General features: G+C 44.3%; 1 protein-coding gene and 1 pseudogene across 6 annotated transcripts in view; one reads left to right on the forward strand and one right to left on the reverse strand.

Moving 5' to 3' along the window:
• Window positions 1-18,831, forward strand: part of LOC128562170 (RING finger protein 11-like) — a 293,543-nt pseudogene that overhangs the window by 202,402 nt on the left and 72,310 nt on the right. The gene's annotated exons all lie outside the window — the stretch shown is intronic.
• RNF216 (ring finger protein 216) overlaps window positions 1-18,831 on the reverse strand; it is a 210,443-nt gene that overhangs the window by 47,850 nt on the left and 143,762 nt on the right. For all 5 annotated transcript variants that reach the window (XM_053556823.1, XM_053556827.1, XM_053556826.1 and 2 more), the window contains one exon: window positions 1,363-1,460. In XM_053556823.1, coding sequence (XP_053412798.1) covers window positions 1,363-1,460 — 98 coding nt within the window. The remainder of the gene's footprint in view (window positions 1-1,362; window positions 1,461-18,831) is intronic.

Consider the following 18,831-nt stretch of genomic DNA (forward strand, 5'->3'; position numbering starts at 1 on the left):
TATGCCACCCTCGATAGAGTGCCATGGTGTTACAGCTCACATAAACCTTCAACTCTTGGGCTCAAGCAATTCTCTTGCCTCAGCCTCCCAAGTAGCTGGGACTATAGGCACTGTAGCACTTAATATACCTATCATTCCATTTCTTGTTTTTGATTCTTGGCAGGATTCTTTGGTTCTCTGGTCCATGCAGTTAAGGACTATATGCTATAGAAAGGCAAGCAGAAGCCCTTGGAGCACTTCTTCTCTAAGAAAAAAATACCAGACTTCTGTGGGTATCTTTGAGATTGGTACCACCATCCCAGACTTTGAGATGCAGAGGTGCTGACTCTTCACACATTTTCTTTTTATATCTCTGCAATTTGCCTAGGTTCAAACCCCTGCTGCTATGCCACTTACTAACTGTGTGATCCTGGGCAAATTACTTGAGCCTCAGTGGCCTTACTTGTAAAACAAGAACAGAACCTACCTGAGCTTAAGACTCGCAAGACTACTAATTGCCCCAAATCATCATTCCTCACATCCTTTTCTGAGTAACAAAAGCCCTTCCTTACCCTGCATATATGAAGTGTAAAGTCACCAGCTACAGGATAGTTAGGGTAGGTTGTGACTCATGTGACTCAGTCTAGACCAATGTGGTGTGAGCAGAAGTGATACATATGCACAATTTCTGGATTATTCACATGCAAAGAAAAGCAGCCTGCCTGGCAATTTGTCTCTTTTTCATTTCTTATGAGTTGGAGTGTAAATACCTCAGGAATGGTGAAGCAATGACATGAAGGAACTCAGATCTCTGAAGGATCTCATGGGACAGACCTGCTAAATCAGCTACCTGGCAAGGCTGGACTGTTGTATGAGAGAGAAATAAACTTCTGTATTACCTAAGTCACAGCATTTTAATAAGTTAATGTTTATAAAGTACTCAGTCACATAGGGAGTATTATATAAGTAATGGTTATTATTATGACAGATGTATCGTTTTGCATTCTGAAGGCTGGAAACTGTACTTAATGTCTCAGGTTACCAGTATCCTACAACACAGACATAAGCAAAGTTAGTGCAATCTAACCTAATTAAAATGTGTTCCTTGCTTATTTATTTAGACAATAAGGAGAAGGGAAACCATCATTTATTAAATTCATAAGTGCCAGGCATTTCATATGTTAAATTTATCTCTGAAAAAGCTCCATGAGGCTGGAGTGATGAGTAAATAGAGGCTCAAGGTCAATTCTCCAAGATCACTTTTGCCTGGGGTGGCTTGGGGGTGTTTTTTCTAAAATACACTCTGCCTTCTCTGCCAAAAGGCAGGTTAATGGGAGAGTTAAGAATTAGTACATGTAAGCCCCTTGGAATCATGTTACTCACATAGAGGTACGGTACTTGATGTCATCTTTTTCAGCCAGCTCCTCACAGGTGAGGCCATTGTGTTCTTTCCAGAGTCCCTGACACTTCCTACAGGTTTCCTGGGGATAAAGAACAGACACAAAGACAGCTCCTTGTGAGAGAATACCCATAAAAGTTCCTGTTCAACAAAAGGGATGTGAAATGAGCTTTACTTGGCATGAATTTTCTCAGAGGATCTCTCTCCTGTTCAGCAGAGTATTTCCAAAGATATCATTCAACAGAAGAGGTAGAAATCATTAGAAGAAAGCACAAGGAAATTTTCCTTTCCTTTGATCAAAAGAAAGTGTTGTTCACATCACCCAGTTTGTGTAATGCTTTCTAAAATACCAGAGGACACCTGAAAAAACCACAGGAGACAGATCCTGGGTGATCTGTTTTTTAAGAATAAAACACCATGAGCTACTTGAAGGAAGAGTCTGTGTGGATCTTAGTAAAGGGTGCAGTCCTGATGCCCAATACCCTGCCACATAAGAGATAGTGCTATTGAACTGAATGGCCCAAATTAGGCTCATGAGAAGTCCCTAAGGGACCTCTGCCCAGCCATCCATCACTTATAAATATGGATGTCATCCTTTATAGCTGACCTTCATTTGTAATTAGGAATTAAAAAAAAGCTGGGCAAATTTGGTCCTTGGTTCCTTTAGCTGAAATGCAGACAGTGAACACATGCCTTGTGAGACCACACAGTTCCAGAAGGGCACAATTTCAGTTTGGTCTTTATTCTTAGTTTCTCTTTTTTTTTTTTTGTAGAGACAGAGTCTCACTGTACCGCCCTCCGGTAGAGTGCCGTGGCGTCACACGGCTCACAGCAACCTCTAACTCTTGGGCTTATGTGATTCTCCTGCCTCAGCCTCCTGAGCAGCTGGGACTACAGGCGCCCGCCACAACACCTGGCTATTTTTTTTTGTTGTTGTTGTTGTTGCAGTTTGGCCCGGACTGGGTTTGAACCCGCTACCCTCGGCACATGGGGCCAGTGCCCTACTCACTGAGCCACGGGTGCCGCCCTAGTTTGTTCTTTATTCTAAGAGCATTAAGGAGCCACCAAAAGGTGTCAAGTATGGAAGTAACACGGTCAGGTTTGTGATTTTAAAAGATTATTCTGGGTGGAAAATAGATCAGAAGGAAGAATGGAAGACAGTGCAAAAGACAGGAGCTAATAAAAGTCATCAGGAGAAGGGCTAGGGAGGCTAAGACGAGAGTGGTAGGAGACATGAAATAAAGTTGGCTGATTTGGGAGAAAAGGAGGAAGTCAGATGGTGGTGGCTCAGTTCTGAGAGTGGGAAGGAGTCTGGGGTGATGACCTGGATTCTGGTTTGTGCAATCAGAGACAACAGTGATACCAATGAGTATTGGGTGGAGGGAGGCAGGTATGAAGATCCTGTGTTTGACTTGGGCAGTGCTAACATAGGAGGCCTATGGGACACTCAGTGGAAAGGAGAGGTAGGAAACTGGGTATCTGCTCCAGATGTTCTAGATCGTATCTTCACAGCGATTCTAGAAACACCTACTGTACTAGGTGTAGTCTACTAGCTATACTCACCCCTAGTTACTGGGCTTTCTTTAAGATGACTTTAACAAGGTACAGAATGGTATGAAGTTTGTATGAGATAGATGCCATCATTTTGATATTTAAAAGGGTGGTACTGGAGGTGGAATAAAGTGACATGTAAAATTAATGTGAAAGAATACTAAGAAATTGGGCGGCGCCTGTGGCTCAGTGAGTAGGGTGCCGGCCCCATATGCTGAGGGTGGTGGGTTCAAACCCAGCCCCGGCCAAACTGCAACAAAAAAATAGCCGGGTGTATGGCAGGCGCCTGTAGTCCCAGCTACTCGGGAGGCTGAGGCAAGAGAATCGCGTAAGCCCAAGAGTTAGAGGTTGCTGTGAGCCGTGTGACGCCATGGCACTCTACCGAGGGCGGTAAAGTGAGACTCTGTCTCCACAAAAAAAAAATACTAAGAAATTGGTAATAGAAATTGCCCTGAGAGGGTGAAAGGCAGAGGTAGGATTTTTTTCACTGTAGGTCTTTTCTACCTTCTGATTTTATTCTGTATATATGAACTATCTAATTTTTAAAAAATCAAAGAGAGAGAAAGATGAAATAGTCTAGAGAGCTGAGAATCTGAACAACTCTTTGGTAAGATGTTGTAAAAAGGTTTTAGTCAATGAGATGGGGTTGGAGAGAGATGAGCTAATGGGAAATAAAATATTTAAGGGTTTCTGAGGGCTATGACGTGCCTTGTGTCCATCTACATCTTCAATAAACCGAGGCTAAATCAGTAGCGTACTTAATTATCACCAAAACTGTACAGCAGCACAACTCTATTATTTTAAGACCTAGTGCCTGATTATTCCAGGAAACTGGAGAATAAACAACAGCTGGAGAATAGGTAACTTAGTATTTGGATCCTAACCTTGAAAACAATGCCAACCTACCTAGCCTTGAGGAATAACAGCTTGAAGACAATACATCTCATTTAAGTGCTTTTCAGCATTGCTGGTGATTCAGTTGTTAATTCACAGGCCTTCCTGATAAGGAAGAAATCCCATTTTTGAGGTGAAGGCACAGGCCCATGAAGGCAAGATGACTTGGCCATGCTGGAGTCAGTTGTGCAAGGAGTCACCATGGAGCCCTCTGCTTACTCTAAACCCCACATCAGTTTCCTACAGGTCAATGTGTGGGTTTTTGCCAGGGCAAATCTCAACGAAGGGCCCAGGGTTCCCAAGAGAACAAACCTGAAACATCTCCTGAAGAGACTATGTAGCTAGATAGGGAAACCCACAATTAAAATGAGGCAAGCAAATAGCAGTCTGGGTAAGCTTAATATCTGGAGCACTCTCTGTGCTGTTTCTTTAAAATCAACCCTCTTTTCTTTTTTCTTTTTGTAGAGACAGAGTTTCACTTTATTGCCCTCGGTAGAGTGCCATGGCATCAAACAGCTCACAGCAACCTCCAACTCCTGGGCTTAGGTGATTCTCCTGCCTCAGCCGCCCGAGTAGCTGGGACTACAGGCGCCCTCCACAACGCCCGGCTATTTTATTTTTTTGTTGCAGTTTGGCCGGGGCTGGGTTTGAACCCGCCACCCTCGGCATATGGGGCCGGCGCCCTGCTCACTGAGCCGCAGGCGCCGCCCTCAATCCTCTTTTCTAAACACAGTATAAATTTTGTTAAATTATAATTCTCTCTCTTAGGAACAAGTAGGCTTTATGCCTAAACTCAACAAATGCTTAAACAATATAAAGCAGAACAAATGCTCTTGAATATTTCTTTAGCATGACGATAACCACATTCTTCAACGAGAAAGTCCCAAAGGACCATTTTGGAAGGCAGGAACTTCAAAATACAATGGATAGAATATCTCGGCTACCAATTCTAACTGGAGACCTGAGGCTACACTTTCCATTACTTTGTGTGTTTTCAGATCAGGAGGAAAACAGCAGAATTTATTATCATCCCAAATACAACAAGCAGCAACTAGTCTATGTTCTTCATGACATCAGGGAGACTTCTGGTTAAGTTTTATGATGCCTTTTAGTCCTCAAAATGCATCAGGATATTTTGCCTGTCATTAGGTCTTCAAGTTGTAATATAAGGAAAACAGTCCAATTTCTCTTGAATTTATTTTCTGTTGCCTAAATAATGTCTAATGGGCAAAGCAGAAGATTGATTTCAGATGACTATTAAGAAGCTAAAATTCCTTCATATAAACAGTTTCAGCCAGGCTCTGTGGCTCATGCGTGTCATCCTAGCCCTCAGGGAGACTGAGGCAGGAGGATCCCTTGAGCTCACGAGTTCGAGATCAGCCTGAGCAAGAGCAAGACCTTGTCTCTATTTAAAAGAAAATAAAATTAGCTGGGTTTTGTGCTGGGTGCCTATAGTCAAAGTTACTTGGTTAAGGCAGGAGGATCTCTGGAGCCCAGGAGTTTAAGGCTGCAGTGAGCCATGATGATGCCACTGTACTCTAACTGGGGTGACAAGGGAGGGAAAATAGACAGTGAGACAGATGTTGCAACCTTTGAGAATTAATAAAGCTCAGGCAGGCGGCGCCTGTGGCTCAAGGAGTAGGGCGCTGGTCCCATATGCCAGAGGTGGCGGGTTCAAACCTAGCCCCGGCCAAAAATCCAAAAATAAATAAATAAATAAATAAAGCTCAGGCAGATTCAGTATGCTTTCTTTCTCTTCACTAAGAGAATCCACTTCTATTTTTCCTAGGTCAAGAATGCATACATCAGTTGAATAAAGTGTGGCCACTGCCCTTAAAGAGTCCATAGTAGGGCAGCGCCTGTGGCTCAGTCGGTAAGGCGCCGGCCCCATATACCGAGGGTGGCAGGTTCAAACCCGGCCCCGGCCAAACTGCAACCAAAAAATAGCTGGATGTTGTGGCGGGCACCTGTAGTCCCAGCTACTCGGGAGGCTGAGGCAAGAGAATCGCTTAAGCCCAGGAGTTGGAGGTTGCTGTGAGCTGTGTGAGGCCACGGCACTCTACCAAGGGCCATAAAGTGAGACTCTGTCTCTACAAAAAAAAAAAAAAAAAGAGTCCATAGTATACCAAGGGAGTTAGATACTGGAGCACATCAAGTATAGCATGATTGAGTTAAGTGTACCAGCACACACATGAGAGAGTGAGAGCTCGGCGCCCATAGCGAAGTGGTTATGGCACCAGCCACATACACTGAGGCTGGTGGGTTTGAACCTGGCCAGGGCCAGCTAAACAACAATGACAACTGCAACAAAAACAGCCAGGCGTGGGGGCAGGCGCCTGTAGTCCCAGGTACTTTGTAGGCCCAAGGCAAGAGAATCACTGAAGTCCAAGAGTTTGAGGTTGCTGAGAGCTGTGATGCCATTGCACTTTACAGGGGTGACAAAGTGAGACTATCTCAAAAACAAACAAAAAAAACCACACATACACACACACACACACACAAAAAAAACAACAAAAAAACACACACACGAAAATAATGGTACTTGTCTGAGGACACCACAGATGAACAATCAACCAGGCGGCATGTGAGCACCAGGTCATCACAGGCAAAGACACCCTACTGCAGCTGTGCAGGATGCCCACTGTCCTGTGCTTCCTAGAGAAGTCGGAAAGACATGGAATGGGATTAGACCCAAGGACACTCGTTCTTACTGACGATGACAGGAACCTGCTAATCACAGAGTGATCTAAGACTGAACACATGTGAGGAAGTAGCTGTTCCTGCCACTTCAGCCAGTTGTATGTCTGGTGGCAATAGCAGAAGGAAACCTATTTTTAGATTTCTATTACATGTATAAACAGAGACAATTAAACTGCCCCATACAGAACTAAATATTTATTTTGTCACTTAACCAGCCCCTGGACCCTAACTTGTAAATATTTACCACTTATCAATACCTCCTCAAAGGTGGTCAAGACTACAATATAATGGCAGCCCCAAAATTATAAACATCTGACTTATGTACAACTCATACTTAGGATGAGAGGCTATTACTGTATTATTATTTGCTATTGACACTCCTTGAAATTATCACCATCAACAAAACTACCCTAGGTCAGTTTTGTTTAGAGTGATCCAAGTAATGGAGACAATTTCTGCATTGAAAGGAAAATATTCTCTTTCTCGACCCCTTCCAGTCCTGCCAATGGTATTGTAAGTCTTCAATGGCTCACCAAGCTCTGCTCACAGTGGAGAGATGAGAGCATAAAATGAAGTTCCTGCCCTCTTAGAGCCCATCCATAGATCTGCATGCTCTAAGGAGGCAATGAGTACTCTAGAGGGAATAAAACCAGTTAAGGGGTGGGGATGTGTACCATTTGACACAGGTTTGCCAAGGAAGGTTTCGAGCAGAGGTGGCATTTCAATTTGAATCTGAAGGATATCTGGTAGAGAAGCATTCCAGGTAGGGGGACTGCAAGCAGGTTAATGGAGTGAGCCACAAGAGGAAAAAGAGAGCTCAGAGAATCTGTTTACCACCTTGCAGCTTGGCCTGAGCCAGCACCCAGGGCCAGCATGGCAGCCTCTTGTCAGCACCCACAACCCAGCACCCTCAACCACGCAACACTGCTTAGACTGTCCTTTCTCTCCTGGTAATACCTACTCATTATTCTCCTTTCCAAAACCAGGGCTCTGGGATACCCAAAGATTCAGGCCAAAGTTGTCACTCTTTCCCTGGACTCCCATCTGGCTCACTCCCCACTGCTGCACTTTTAATAGTTCCCTGTAATTATCTGATTGTATCACATCTTTCCCAGAAGCTAAGCTCTCCTTGCAGTAAAGAATATGTCCTGCTCATCATTACAGACAGGCATGGCACAGAGAGTTCACTTTATCAAGTCAAAAAAAATGTATACTTAAGTGACTATTTTGTGCCACGTAGGGATGAACTAATAAACAAGCCAACAGCATTCCTGGCCTCAAGAAGCTTATAATCACCATAATATGTCTCAATTATCTCTGGATTCTAGTGCCTAATATTAGGTTTGACCCACATAAGGTGCAGAATGTCTGAACTATTACAGAGATTAAGGCTGTCAGGACAAAAGAACGTCCTTTCTATACAAGGAGTATTATAAATATAACCCTACCCTGCTCCTGGGACTTTTGCATTTTACATGGGAGAAAAAAAGTATATGAATCTTTTAGTACACCTACCTCCCCCCTCAAAGAACATTCTTTCCTCTCTGTTGGCCTTGAGATTGTGGATTATGTATCACCGTGGTTCCTTCTCTACTCCCCAAGTACTTTTCCCAAACTGATGAGTTCAATTGCAAAATGCAATGATTATCAGGTGGCCAATGACTCAATATTTGTAGATGGTATAAGAAAGTACTACATGGGCGGCGCCTGTGGCTCAGTGAGTAGGGCGCCGGCCCCATATACCGAGGGTGGCGGGTTCAAACCCGGCCCTGGTCAAACTGCAACAAAAAAATAGCCGGGCGTTGTGGCGGGCGCCTGTAGTCCCAGCTACTCGGGAGGCTGAAGCAGGAGAATCGCCTAAGCCCAGGAGTTGGAGATTGCTGTGAGCCGTGTGAGGCCACGGCACTCTACCGAGGGCAATAAAGTGAAACTGTCTCTACAAAAAAAAAAAAAAAAAAGAAAGTACTACACACATTTCAATTAAGATGTTCTTTGTTGGGTGGTGCCTGTGGCTCAGTGAGTAGGGTGCCAAGCCCCATATACCAAGGGTGGCAGGTTTGAACCTGGCCCGGCCAAACTGCAACAAAAAAATAGCTCGGCGTTCTGGCGGGCGCCTACAGTCCCAGCTACTTAGGAGGCTGAAGCAAAAGAAATGCTTAAGCCCAGGAGTTGGAGGTTGCTGTGAGTTGTGACGCCACAGCACTCCACCAAGGGTGATAAAGTGAGACTCTGTCTCAAAAAAAAAAAAAAAATTCTTTGCTGATTTTCTCCTGTAGTTTCAAAATATGGAAATTGATCTCTTCATTCATGATGAAAGGAGCTTCACAAATGGTAGCCCCTACAAATGTGTGCCTAAGAGAACTAATAGAGAAGGGGGCTAAGACTGCCTGTTTCTTTCCAGCCCTTCCTACGAGGTGTGGAAGGCCAGTTACTGCTGAGGATAGGCTGCAGATTTTTCCATCAGGCCCCATTCTCTGCATGCCCAGGAACAAGACAGTCCAGCTTGCCTGGGTCCAGTTCTTAAAGGACAAGCAGAATTCTTTTTTTTTTGTACAGACAGAGTCTCACTATATTGCCCTCGGGTAGAGTGCCATGACATCACACGGCTCACAGCAACTCTAACTCTTGGGCTTACACGATTCTCCTGCCTCAGCCTCCCAAGCAACTGGGACTACAGGCGCCCACCACAACGCCCAACTATTTTTTTGTTGCAGTTTGGCCGGGGCTGGGTTTGAACCCACCACTCTCAGCATATGGGGCCAGTGCCCTACTCACTGAGCCACAGGCGCAGCCCGGACAAGCAGAATTCTAACGTAAGTTCTTTCAATGGTATCTTGTAATCATCTGATTATGTCACGTCTCTCCAAGAAGCCAATCTCTCCATGCAAGGGATTACTCTTTCCTTCAAAGTATATAGTAAATCATATCTCTTAGAGGAGGAAGGAGAACTTCTAAATTTTTTTTTTTTTTTTGTGGTTTTTGGCCGGGGCTAGGTTTGAACCCGCCACCTCCGGCATATGGGACTGGCGCCCTACTCCTTGAGCCACAGGCGCTGCCCAGAACTTCTAAATTTTTAAACAGAGAAATTCAAATCTGGGAATGGCCAGGTAAGAGCCCTGGAAAACGTTATAAAGATAACCTACATCCCCCAGTCCTGAGGAAAGGGCTTCTTTGGGATAAATTACATACTGTTCTTTAACATTTGTATTTTTTGTTATTCTGTTCTATTCTATTTTTGGAGACAGAGTCTCACTTTGTCACCCTTGGTAGAGTGCCCTGGCATCATAGCTCACGGTAACCTCAAACTCTTAGGCTCAAGCAATTCTCTTGCCTCAGCCTCCTGCGTAGCTGGAACTACAGGTGCCTAACACAACCCTCAGCTATTTTTAGAGATAAGGTCTCACTTTTGCTCAGGCTGGTCTTAAACCTGTGAGCTCAGGCAATCCATCCACCTCGGCCTCCCAAGTGCTAAGATTACAGGTATGAGCTGTTAAATATTTTTAAATGTTCATACATATATACACTAAATACATTTTTAAAACGTGTGCACATACCTTATCTTACCTACCATTTCTGTGTACAAAAGCAGGCTTTGAAAAAAATCTCTAAGGTTTGGCACTTGTAGCTCAGCAGCTAGGTGCCAGCCACATACACCGGAGCTAGCATGTTCGAATCCAGCCCGGGACTGCCAAACAACAACTACAACCAAAAAATAAAAAAAGTAGCCGGGTATTGTGGCGGGTGCCTATAGTCCCAGCTACTTGGGAGGCTGAGGCAAGAGAATCGCTTAAACCCAAGAGTAGGAGGTTACTGTGAGCTGTGATGTCACAGTACTCTACTGAGAGTGACAGTGAGACTCTGTCTCAAGGAAAAAAAAAAAAAAAAGAAAATCTCTATGTTTTAATTCTGCAGATCAGAAAGAAGCCAAGCGCTACTTTCCCAGAGCAACCAAGATTAGGTGACAAACTGGAAAAGGTGGGGCTTCAAATTTGGTTTCTGTGCTAATGCTGCCCCCTAGGGATGGAAAGTTATAAATGTACCACAACATCAGCTTAACTGCTCTGTGAGAAGGCAATGCAGAGAAACACTGGCTGGAAAAGTTAGCTACATAACGACCTTCTTTTTACTATACTATGGGGGCTAGGACTTCTATGATAAAGTGAGAAGTAAAGGTTTTCTGGAACAAATCAAAGTTCAATTTTACCTTTATTAGCATAACTATAAACAAAAATACTAATTCCCTTGTAGTAGTTATTTAGATACTGACAACTATTTCTCTGGAATGCCAGTTGGACAGAATCAGTGGAACTGTATCAGCAACACCTAGGACAATGCCAGCATGTGGACATTTACGTAAAAATTCCAGGTCCAATATCTGACCAATATCTAGTAAGGCAGTGGTTCTCAACCTTCCTAATGCCACGGCCCTTTAATACAGTTCCTGTGGGTTGCGACCCACGGGTTGAGAACTGCTGTACTAAGGATTCTTTGAGTCCTGCTCTGGGCACTGGGGAATAAAGTGAATAAAACCAAACACCTGCTTTCTAGAAGCATGGAGTATTACTTAAGCAAAATACATAGTAAGACATGATTGTAAGTGCTAAGGAGAAAACACAGGCAGGAAGAGCGTTTGTGCTGTGGTGGACAGGGGAAATAGCACACAGTTATAAAGAGGGTGGACAGGGAAGGCCTTCTGAGAAGGTGGATGTGAGTGAAGAGATAAGAAAGGTGAGGAGGGAGTCTTGTGCTCTCTAGGGGAGAAAGACCTAGGCAAGGAGAACAGGGAGGAGTGAGGTGAGTAGAGCAGGAGGAGGGCAGGGTGTACAGGCTGAGACTTGGGAAGGACCTGGGTTTGTACCCAGTGTAAATGGATGTTAAGGAAGAATCTACAATGGGGCGGTGCCTGTAGCTCAGTGGGTAGGGTGCTGGCCACATACATTGAGGCTGGTTGGTTTGTACCCTGCCTGGGCCAGCTAAAACAACAATGACTACTGCAACAACAACAACAAAAAAAATAGCTGGGTGTTGTGGGTGCCTGTAGTCCCAGCTACTTGGGAGGCTGAGGCTATAGAATCGCTTAAGCCCAAGAGTTTGAGGTTGCTGTGAACTGTGACGCCACAGCAGTATACCCAGGATGATAGCTAGAGACTCTGTCTCAGAGAAAAAAAAAAAAAAAGAATCTCTATAATGGCTTTGGATGAGGTAATTCCCAAAGAACTCGTCTGCTGACATGTCTTCCAGGGGAAGATCTCAAGCCTGTGGGCCTCACCTCTGACACAATGGGCCTCTCCTACCTCCACAAACAGGTGGTTCCTTCTCAGAGCTTTGAAGGAATAGGAGGGCACAGGCTGTGACTAAGCACCCTCCAAAAGGTTTGCTCTCGGTTACGTTCCATACAACAATACAGGTTTGTAGAATTAAAGTTACTATAGCCAGGACTTAATTTTTTCAGAGACAGGGTCTTACTATGCTGCCCAGGCTGGATTTGAATTCCAGGGCTCAAGTGTTCCTCCCACCTCAGCCTTCCCAATAGCTAAGACTATAGGCATATGCCACTGTGCCTGGCTATAGCCATGATTTTACACTGTGAACTGCAACTCTTTGGTGGGTTCTAAAATCATTGTAGTAGACTATGACCAGTGTTTTTTTCCTCAAAAGCTAGAATAGAAAAAAAAAAAACCCACCAGAGTGCATTTCACATCAAATACAGCAGAACCTTCACAGTTGACCACCTCCTTACATAGTTGATCTATTTTCATGGACCAGATATATATCACTCTATGTATCAGTACAGTAGGCTTAGCTCCTTATGTTGACTACCTCTGTATATTCATCAGTTACAAATCCTTTGGTGTTCAACTTACAGAGGTTTTACTGTGTTTGTTTTGTAAAACTACTATTTCCATACACACATTTGTATGTTTGGGTTGGCTTTATGGTAATTTATATTTCTTACTATAGGTCAAAGGAAAAAAGTTCAAAAGCCATTAATTTAAGGTTCACTCATCCAGTCAAAATCAAAGTTTCTTTAAAAAGTTACCAGGAGGCTCGTTTTCATAAGAGTGACTCCCAGGGATCACTGACAGGAACTTAAATCCCTCCACCCTCCATGCTGCTATTGAGAACATAGTAGAAGTCTCAGGTGGAATAGCAGCCTCCACCCCTGCTCAGCAGCAGGTCAGTAGCAAGCAGTAGGTCCAACAACAGACCACCTCAAACTGCCAAAAATGAACACTGCTCTAGTTGAACACCTGGGGCACAAACAAGCCAGACAGACCTTGTCTTTGCTCACTGCACAGATTATCTGTGTGTTTACTGGAGTTTCTCTGAGACTCTTGGCTGGGCAGAAACAGCCAGCAAAACTAGCTCTTCCTGGCTCAAACTCCAAGCCCTAAAAGAGAGGCTGCAGATTTCAGGAAACTATATGGATGAATGCCATCTCAGCATTCCTCCCCATGCACAAGATGACAAATAGCTCGGTGTAAAGCAGATTGGACCAGGAGTGGGGAAGGAGCTGCTCAGGTCTCATCACAGGGTATGAAGGTAGAAGTTGAGACTTCACAGGTGGTTTAACAGAAGTGTTAGTTGTAGGGCATAAGTGCAAGTGCAGTTTCATGTTTAGTAGGTAATTTTCCTTCGACATTTTAGCACATTCCGTAAACCTGGCATGGTAATTCACATACCCAGGATCAGAAGGATACAAAGCTGTCTGAACATGTGGTTGACAACACTTGATGGTGGGTTGGTTAGACCAACTCACAAAGTACCATTTACAATGTCATTTCCCATCTTTTTGCACATTTCCATTAAAAAAAAAATAAACAACACTCCTCAGAGTCAATAGCAAAGGTGGGTTTTCAATCTTCTCCTTTCTTGTTAGTGAAATGTGACAGAAAGGGAAACTGCTGTTGGGAAAAGGAGATATGGAATGGATGAGAAGGGACTCAGAGAAGGGAGTCTCCCTCTTGTCAACTTGACAAAAGGGAATAATCAGAAATAATAATCCTTTTTCTCAGGTTGACAAAAGGAATAATCAGAAATGCAGGTGGAGGTTCCCACCTTGGAAGGTGTAGAAATAGGGACAGGGACACTACTCAGAACTCTGTTTCAAACAGCCAGGGCATGCTACTGTCCTTCAATCTGTATCCCTCATTTACCCACCTTACAAGTGCTCTCTTGTGATCTCAATTATTAAGTGCCTTTTCCACATTTTGTTATGGGAATAGTAAAACAAACAAATGTTCCTTGGTTAGCACACTGCCCATCTGATGCCCCAGAAACCATCACTCTCAAACTCCTACTCACACTGCTGCATGGCTCTTCAGCCAGTTGAAATTTATTCTCCCTCAGGAACATGAGCAGTCAAATAAGTGATTTTTACTTCTGTGGAACATAAGACTATTCAAAACAGTAAAGGATATTTCAACACAGGCAGGTGGCTACAGTGAATTCCCTCAGGGGAAAGCAGTGGTGACCTAGCCCCTTACTGCCCCTGCCCTCAGGATGAGCAGTACTGTCTGTACCAGTGTTGTCAGAAATACAGTGTAAGTGCAAGAGCTACCCAGTTCTATTCTAGACCTACTAATCGGAATTGCATTTCAATAAGACTCCTAAGTGATTCTGACACACAGTAAGAGAAGCCCCAACTTCTTTTTATATAGGTCTTAATTTTGCTGATCATCTGATTCCTCTATTCAGAAAACATCAAGAAGTTGGCTTGGTGCCCATAGCACAGTGGTTATGGCAACAGCCACATATACCAAGCCAGGTGTGTTTGAACCCTGCTCGGGCCAGCTAAACAACAATGACAACTGCAATAAAAAATAGCCAGGCATTGTGGCAGGTGCCTGTTGTCCCAGATACTTGGAAGGCTGAGGCAAGAGAATCGCTTAAGCCCAAGAGTTTGAGTTTGCTGTGAGCTGTGATGCCACAGCACTCTACTGAGGGTGACATAGTAAAACTGTCTCAAAAAAACAAAAAACAAACAATCCCCCCGCCCCAAACAAAACCAAACCAAACCAAACCAGAAAAGGTCAGGTCTTTAGAAGACCAATTTTTGCTACTGGCAATCACAGAGAAGCTGATGTATTCAGTATGCATTTTTTCAGAGTAGCTAAAAGGACTGGCAGAGTTTACTCAATGCTTATGGAACCATCATTCCATTGTGCTTCAAGTGAAAAATTATGAACAGATTTAACATTTTTTTTTTTTTTTGGTAGAGACAGAGTTTCACTTTATTGCCCTTGGTAGAGTACCGTGGCGTCACATAGCTCACAGTAACCTCCAACTCCTGGGCTTAGGCAATTCTCCTGCCCCAGCCTCCCCAGTAGCTGGGACTACAGCGCCCACCACAACACCAGGCTATTTTTTTGTTGCAGTTTGGCCCAGGCTGGGTTTGAACCCGCCACCCTCGGTATATGGGGCCGGTGCCCTGCTCACTGAGCCATAGGCGCCGCCCTGAACAGATTTAACATTAAAAGGCTGGGTGCAGTGGCTCACGCCTGTAATCCTAATACTTTTGGGAGGCTGAGATAGGAGGACCCCTTGACCTCAGGTGTTGGAGACCAATCTGAGCAAGGGTGAGGCCCCATCTCTACAAAAAATAGAAAAAATAGCTGGGCATTGTGGCGGGCTCCTGTAGTCCCAGCTACTCAGGAGCTTGAGACAAGTGGATTGCTTGAACCCAGGAGTTTGAGGTTGTTGTGAGCTAAGCTGATGCAAGGGCAATTGAGCGAGGCTCTGCTTCAAACTAACAAAGAAACACAATCAGATTTAATAGTAAGAGATCAAAAGGGTGCTGTAGGCTCGGTGCCTGTGGCTCTAGCTGGCGGGTTAGAATCCAGCCTGGGTCTGCCAAACATCAATGCTGGTTGCAACCCCAAAATGGCCAGGTGTTGTGGTGGGAGCCTGTGGTCCCAGCTACTTGGGAGGTGGAGGCAGGAGAATCGCTTGAGCCCAGGAGTTAGAGGTTGCTGTGAGCTGTGATGCCTCGATACTCTACCCAGTGTCGACAGCTTGAGGCTCTATCTCAAAAAAAAAAAAAAAAAGGTGCTGTGGGCAGCACCTGTGGCTCAAAGGAGTAGGCCCCACATGCCAGAGGTGGCAGGTTCAAACTCAGCCCTGGCCAAAAACTACAAAAAAAAAAAAAAAAAAAAAAAAGTGCTATAGAGCCAGGTGACAGAGTTGTTCATTCTTATAAATCAAGACCTAAACTTTTTATCAAATTTGTCAAATATTGGTGTTGGAAATGAGATTGTGGACAGCGCATCTTGGAAAGCATTCTCAGGAGCCTGTGTACGTAAACTGTTTCCAACTGCTGAGGATGACCCAATTATCAACAGGCAGACTTCTCCAATGCCATGCTGAGAATATGCCAAGGAAAGACATTCGGAAGCAGAGGAGAGTGCTGAACTGATTGTCTAGTGTAGACAGATGGGCCTTTATTTTCTTTTTGCTTATTCTTGGATTTAAATTTTCAGTATAGTCACTGGAGTATAAAACAAACCTTAGGAGATTCCACTATCTCTTAGTGTTTATTTGGGAGAACATTATCAATAGTGCACCCTTATCACTCTGAGCTCAAAGCAAGCATAATCCCCACCCACATGGGTTCATTAGCTTCTTCACTACCAAAAACCCAAGGTGACCTTTGGAAACAAAAGTACAACTAAGGTGCTGTAAAGGAGTCTTATAACAGTATGTTGCAAATGTAACTTCCCTTTCATCTTTTCAAACTGTTTTCAGCTTTAATTCATAGCCCAAATTCTCAGTTCTAGAGATGTCACCTGCCCACCCAAGGGGAACATGTGTTGGCCATATAAAAGGTTGTCTATAGGGCGGTGCCTGTGGCTCAAAGGGATGGGGTGCCGGCCCCATATGCTGGAGGTGGCGGGTTCAAACCCAGCCCTGGCCAAAAAACTGGAAAAACTGCAAAAAAAAAAAAAGGTTGTTTGTAGCCTTTTTGGGGGGTGAGGGTCCAGCTTAGGAAAGTATGACTGAAGGGCTACCCAATGGGAACCAGCATGCCCCCTTCCTCTAGAAGGCCTAGTGATTTCCATGAACTAGTTGGCCCTGTGGAGAACTGCTGGAGTGGCAGCCTGCTCTGGTGTTTGTTAGTATCTTTGCTTTTGTTCTTAATTTTTTCGTTACAGTAACTGCTCGAAATACAGATGAACAAAAGGATAAAACTTCACCAAAAGCGAGATGCCTTTTGTCAGGTTCCCTAAGCTATGTTTTACTCAGGCTTAGCAGCAACACTTCTGTGTGATGCATGATAGCTGGATAACCTGAGAAACCATAGGGGACACGTCTAAGGCTCTGACAGATTTGTCTTTGGCTCAACTGTAAGCCCAATTTTAACTGTTTCTGCTCTATATTGCTTTCTCAACTGCATCACACATGCTAAAAAAGACACATTATTTATTTGCTGCTGTTAGGAACTGAATTGTGTCCCCCTCAAATTCCTATGCCGAAGACCTAATTCTAGCACCTCAGGAAAGTGACTGATCTGGAGATAGAGCTTCTACAGAGGTAATTCAGTTAAAATGAGGCAAGCAGGGTAGACCCTAATACAATCGCATGTCCTTATAAGAGGAGGAAATCTGAACACAGAGAGAAGTACTGGGGGGCACACAGAGAAAAGACCACATGAGGACACAGCAAGAAGACAGCCATCTGCAAACTAACGAGACCACTCCAGCTGACAACTTGATCTCAGACTTCTACCCTCCGTAACTGTGAGAATAGGAAATCCAGTTGTTCAAGCCCTCCAGGTCGTGGTATCTTGCTATGGCAGCATGAGCTGACTAACACAGTGGCCTTCACTGATAATCAAGCAGTAGATAGATGGTGGTGGATCTAGAGGAGTCCTGACCCCTTCCCACACATAACACCCTCCAATCATCGTCATACGAAAGACATTAAGTCATGTTTCTGGGGGACAGATGGAAAATAGGCTTTAAAGATTGAGAACAAATCCCAGAAGACCAAGAGTGCCACTAATTTATTTTTCATCCAGAAGAGCACATGGCTTCCTGGAAGAAGCTGCCCCTAAATACATGCTTATTTGGGGGCAATGACAATCTTGTAGTTGGATCAGTTACTTTGGTCTTTACTAATGTTTACAACAAATGATCCCACTCTATAAAAATACCAATTTGGAGAAGTTATGTTTGTTAAATTTAATAAGGAGCAGAGCAACCAACCTTTTTTTGAGACAGAGCCTCAAGCTGTCACCCTGGGTAGAGTGGCTTAGCATCACAGCTCACAGCAACCTCCAACTCCTAGGCTCAAGCAATTCTCTTGCCTCCGCCTCCCAAGTAGCTGGGACTACAGGTGCCCGCCACAATGTCTGGCTATTTTTTGGTTGCAGCCGTCATTGTTGTTTGGCAGGCCTGGGCTGGATTCGAACCTGCCAGCTCAGGTGTATGTGGCTGGCGTCTTAGCCGCTTGAGCCATAGGCACCGAGCCACATCAGCCTTTTTTTTTTTTTTGTAGAGACAGAGTTTCACTTTATGGCCCTTGGTAGAGTGCCATGGCATCACACAGCTCACAGCAACCCCCAACTCCTGGGCTTAAGCGATTCTCTTGCCTCAGCCTCCTGAGTAGCTGGGACTACAGGCGCCTGCCACAACACCCGGCTATTTTGTTGTTGTTGCAGTTTGGCCGGGGCCGGGTTTGAACCTGCCACCCTCGGTATATGGGGCCAGCGCCTTACAGACTGAGCCACAGGTGCCGCCCCGCATCTAGCCTTTAAGATAAAACCACACACATGATGTAGTGCTTGGAGTATGAAGATATAGTTTACTGGCAAATTTCAACAGGAGCTAGACTCTCAATCAATGATCTGGAAATAAAGAGGTTTCCAAAGTTGACAAAACACATGTTGAATGACATTACTGTTTACCTACCTATATTTTCCTGCTCATACCCAACAGTTCATAGTATAATACTTGGATGTGGCTGATTCAATCTATTTTATTTTCATTTTTGTTCCTATTTTTTGAGACGGAGTCTCACTATGTTGCCTGTGGTAGAGTATCATGGTGTCATAGCTCACTCACAGCAACCTCAAATTCCTGGGCTTGAGTGATCCTCTTGCCTCAGCCTCCCAAGTAGCTGGGACTACAGATGCCCATCACTATGCCTGGCTATTTTTACAGATGAGGTCACTGTCTTGCTCACGCTGGTCTTGAACTCCTAAGCTTAAGCAATCCACCAATCTCAGCCTCCCAGAGTGGTAGGATTACAGGTGTGAGCCACTGTGCCCGGCAAATTAAATATATATACATATATATATATATATATTT

Source organism: Nycticebus coucang, chromosome 12 (genome assembly GCF_027406575.1).
Source record: "Nycticebus coucang isolate mNycCou1 chromosome 12, mNycCou1.pri, whole genome shotgun sequence".
Classification (NCBI taxonomy): domain Eukaryota; kingdom Metazoa; phylum Chordata; class Mammalia; order Primates; family Lorisidae; genus Nycticebus; species Nycticebus coucang.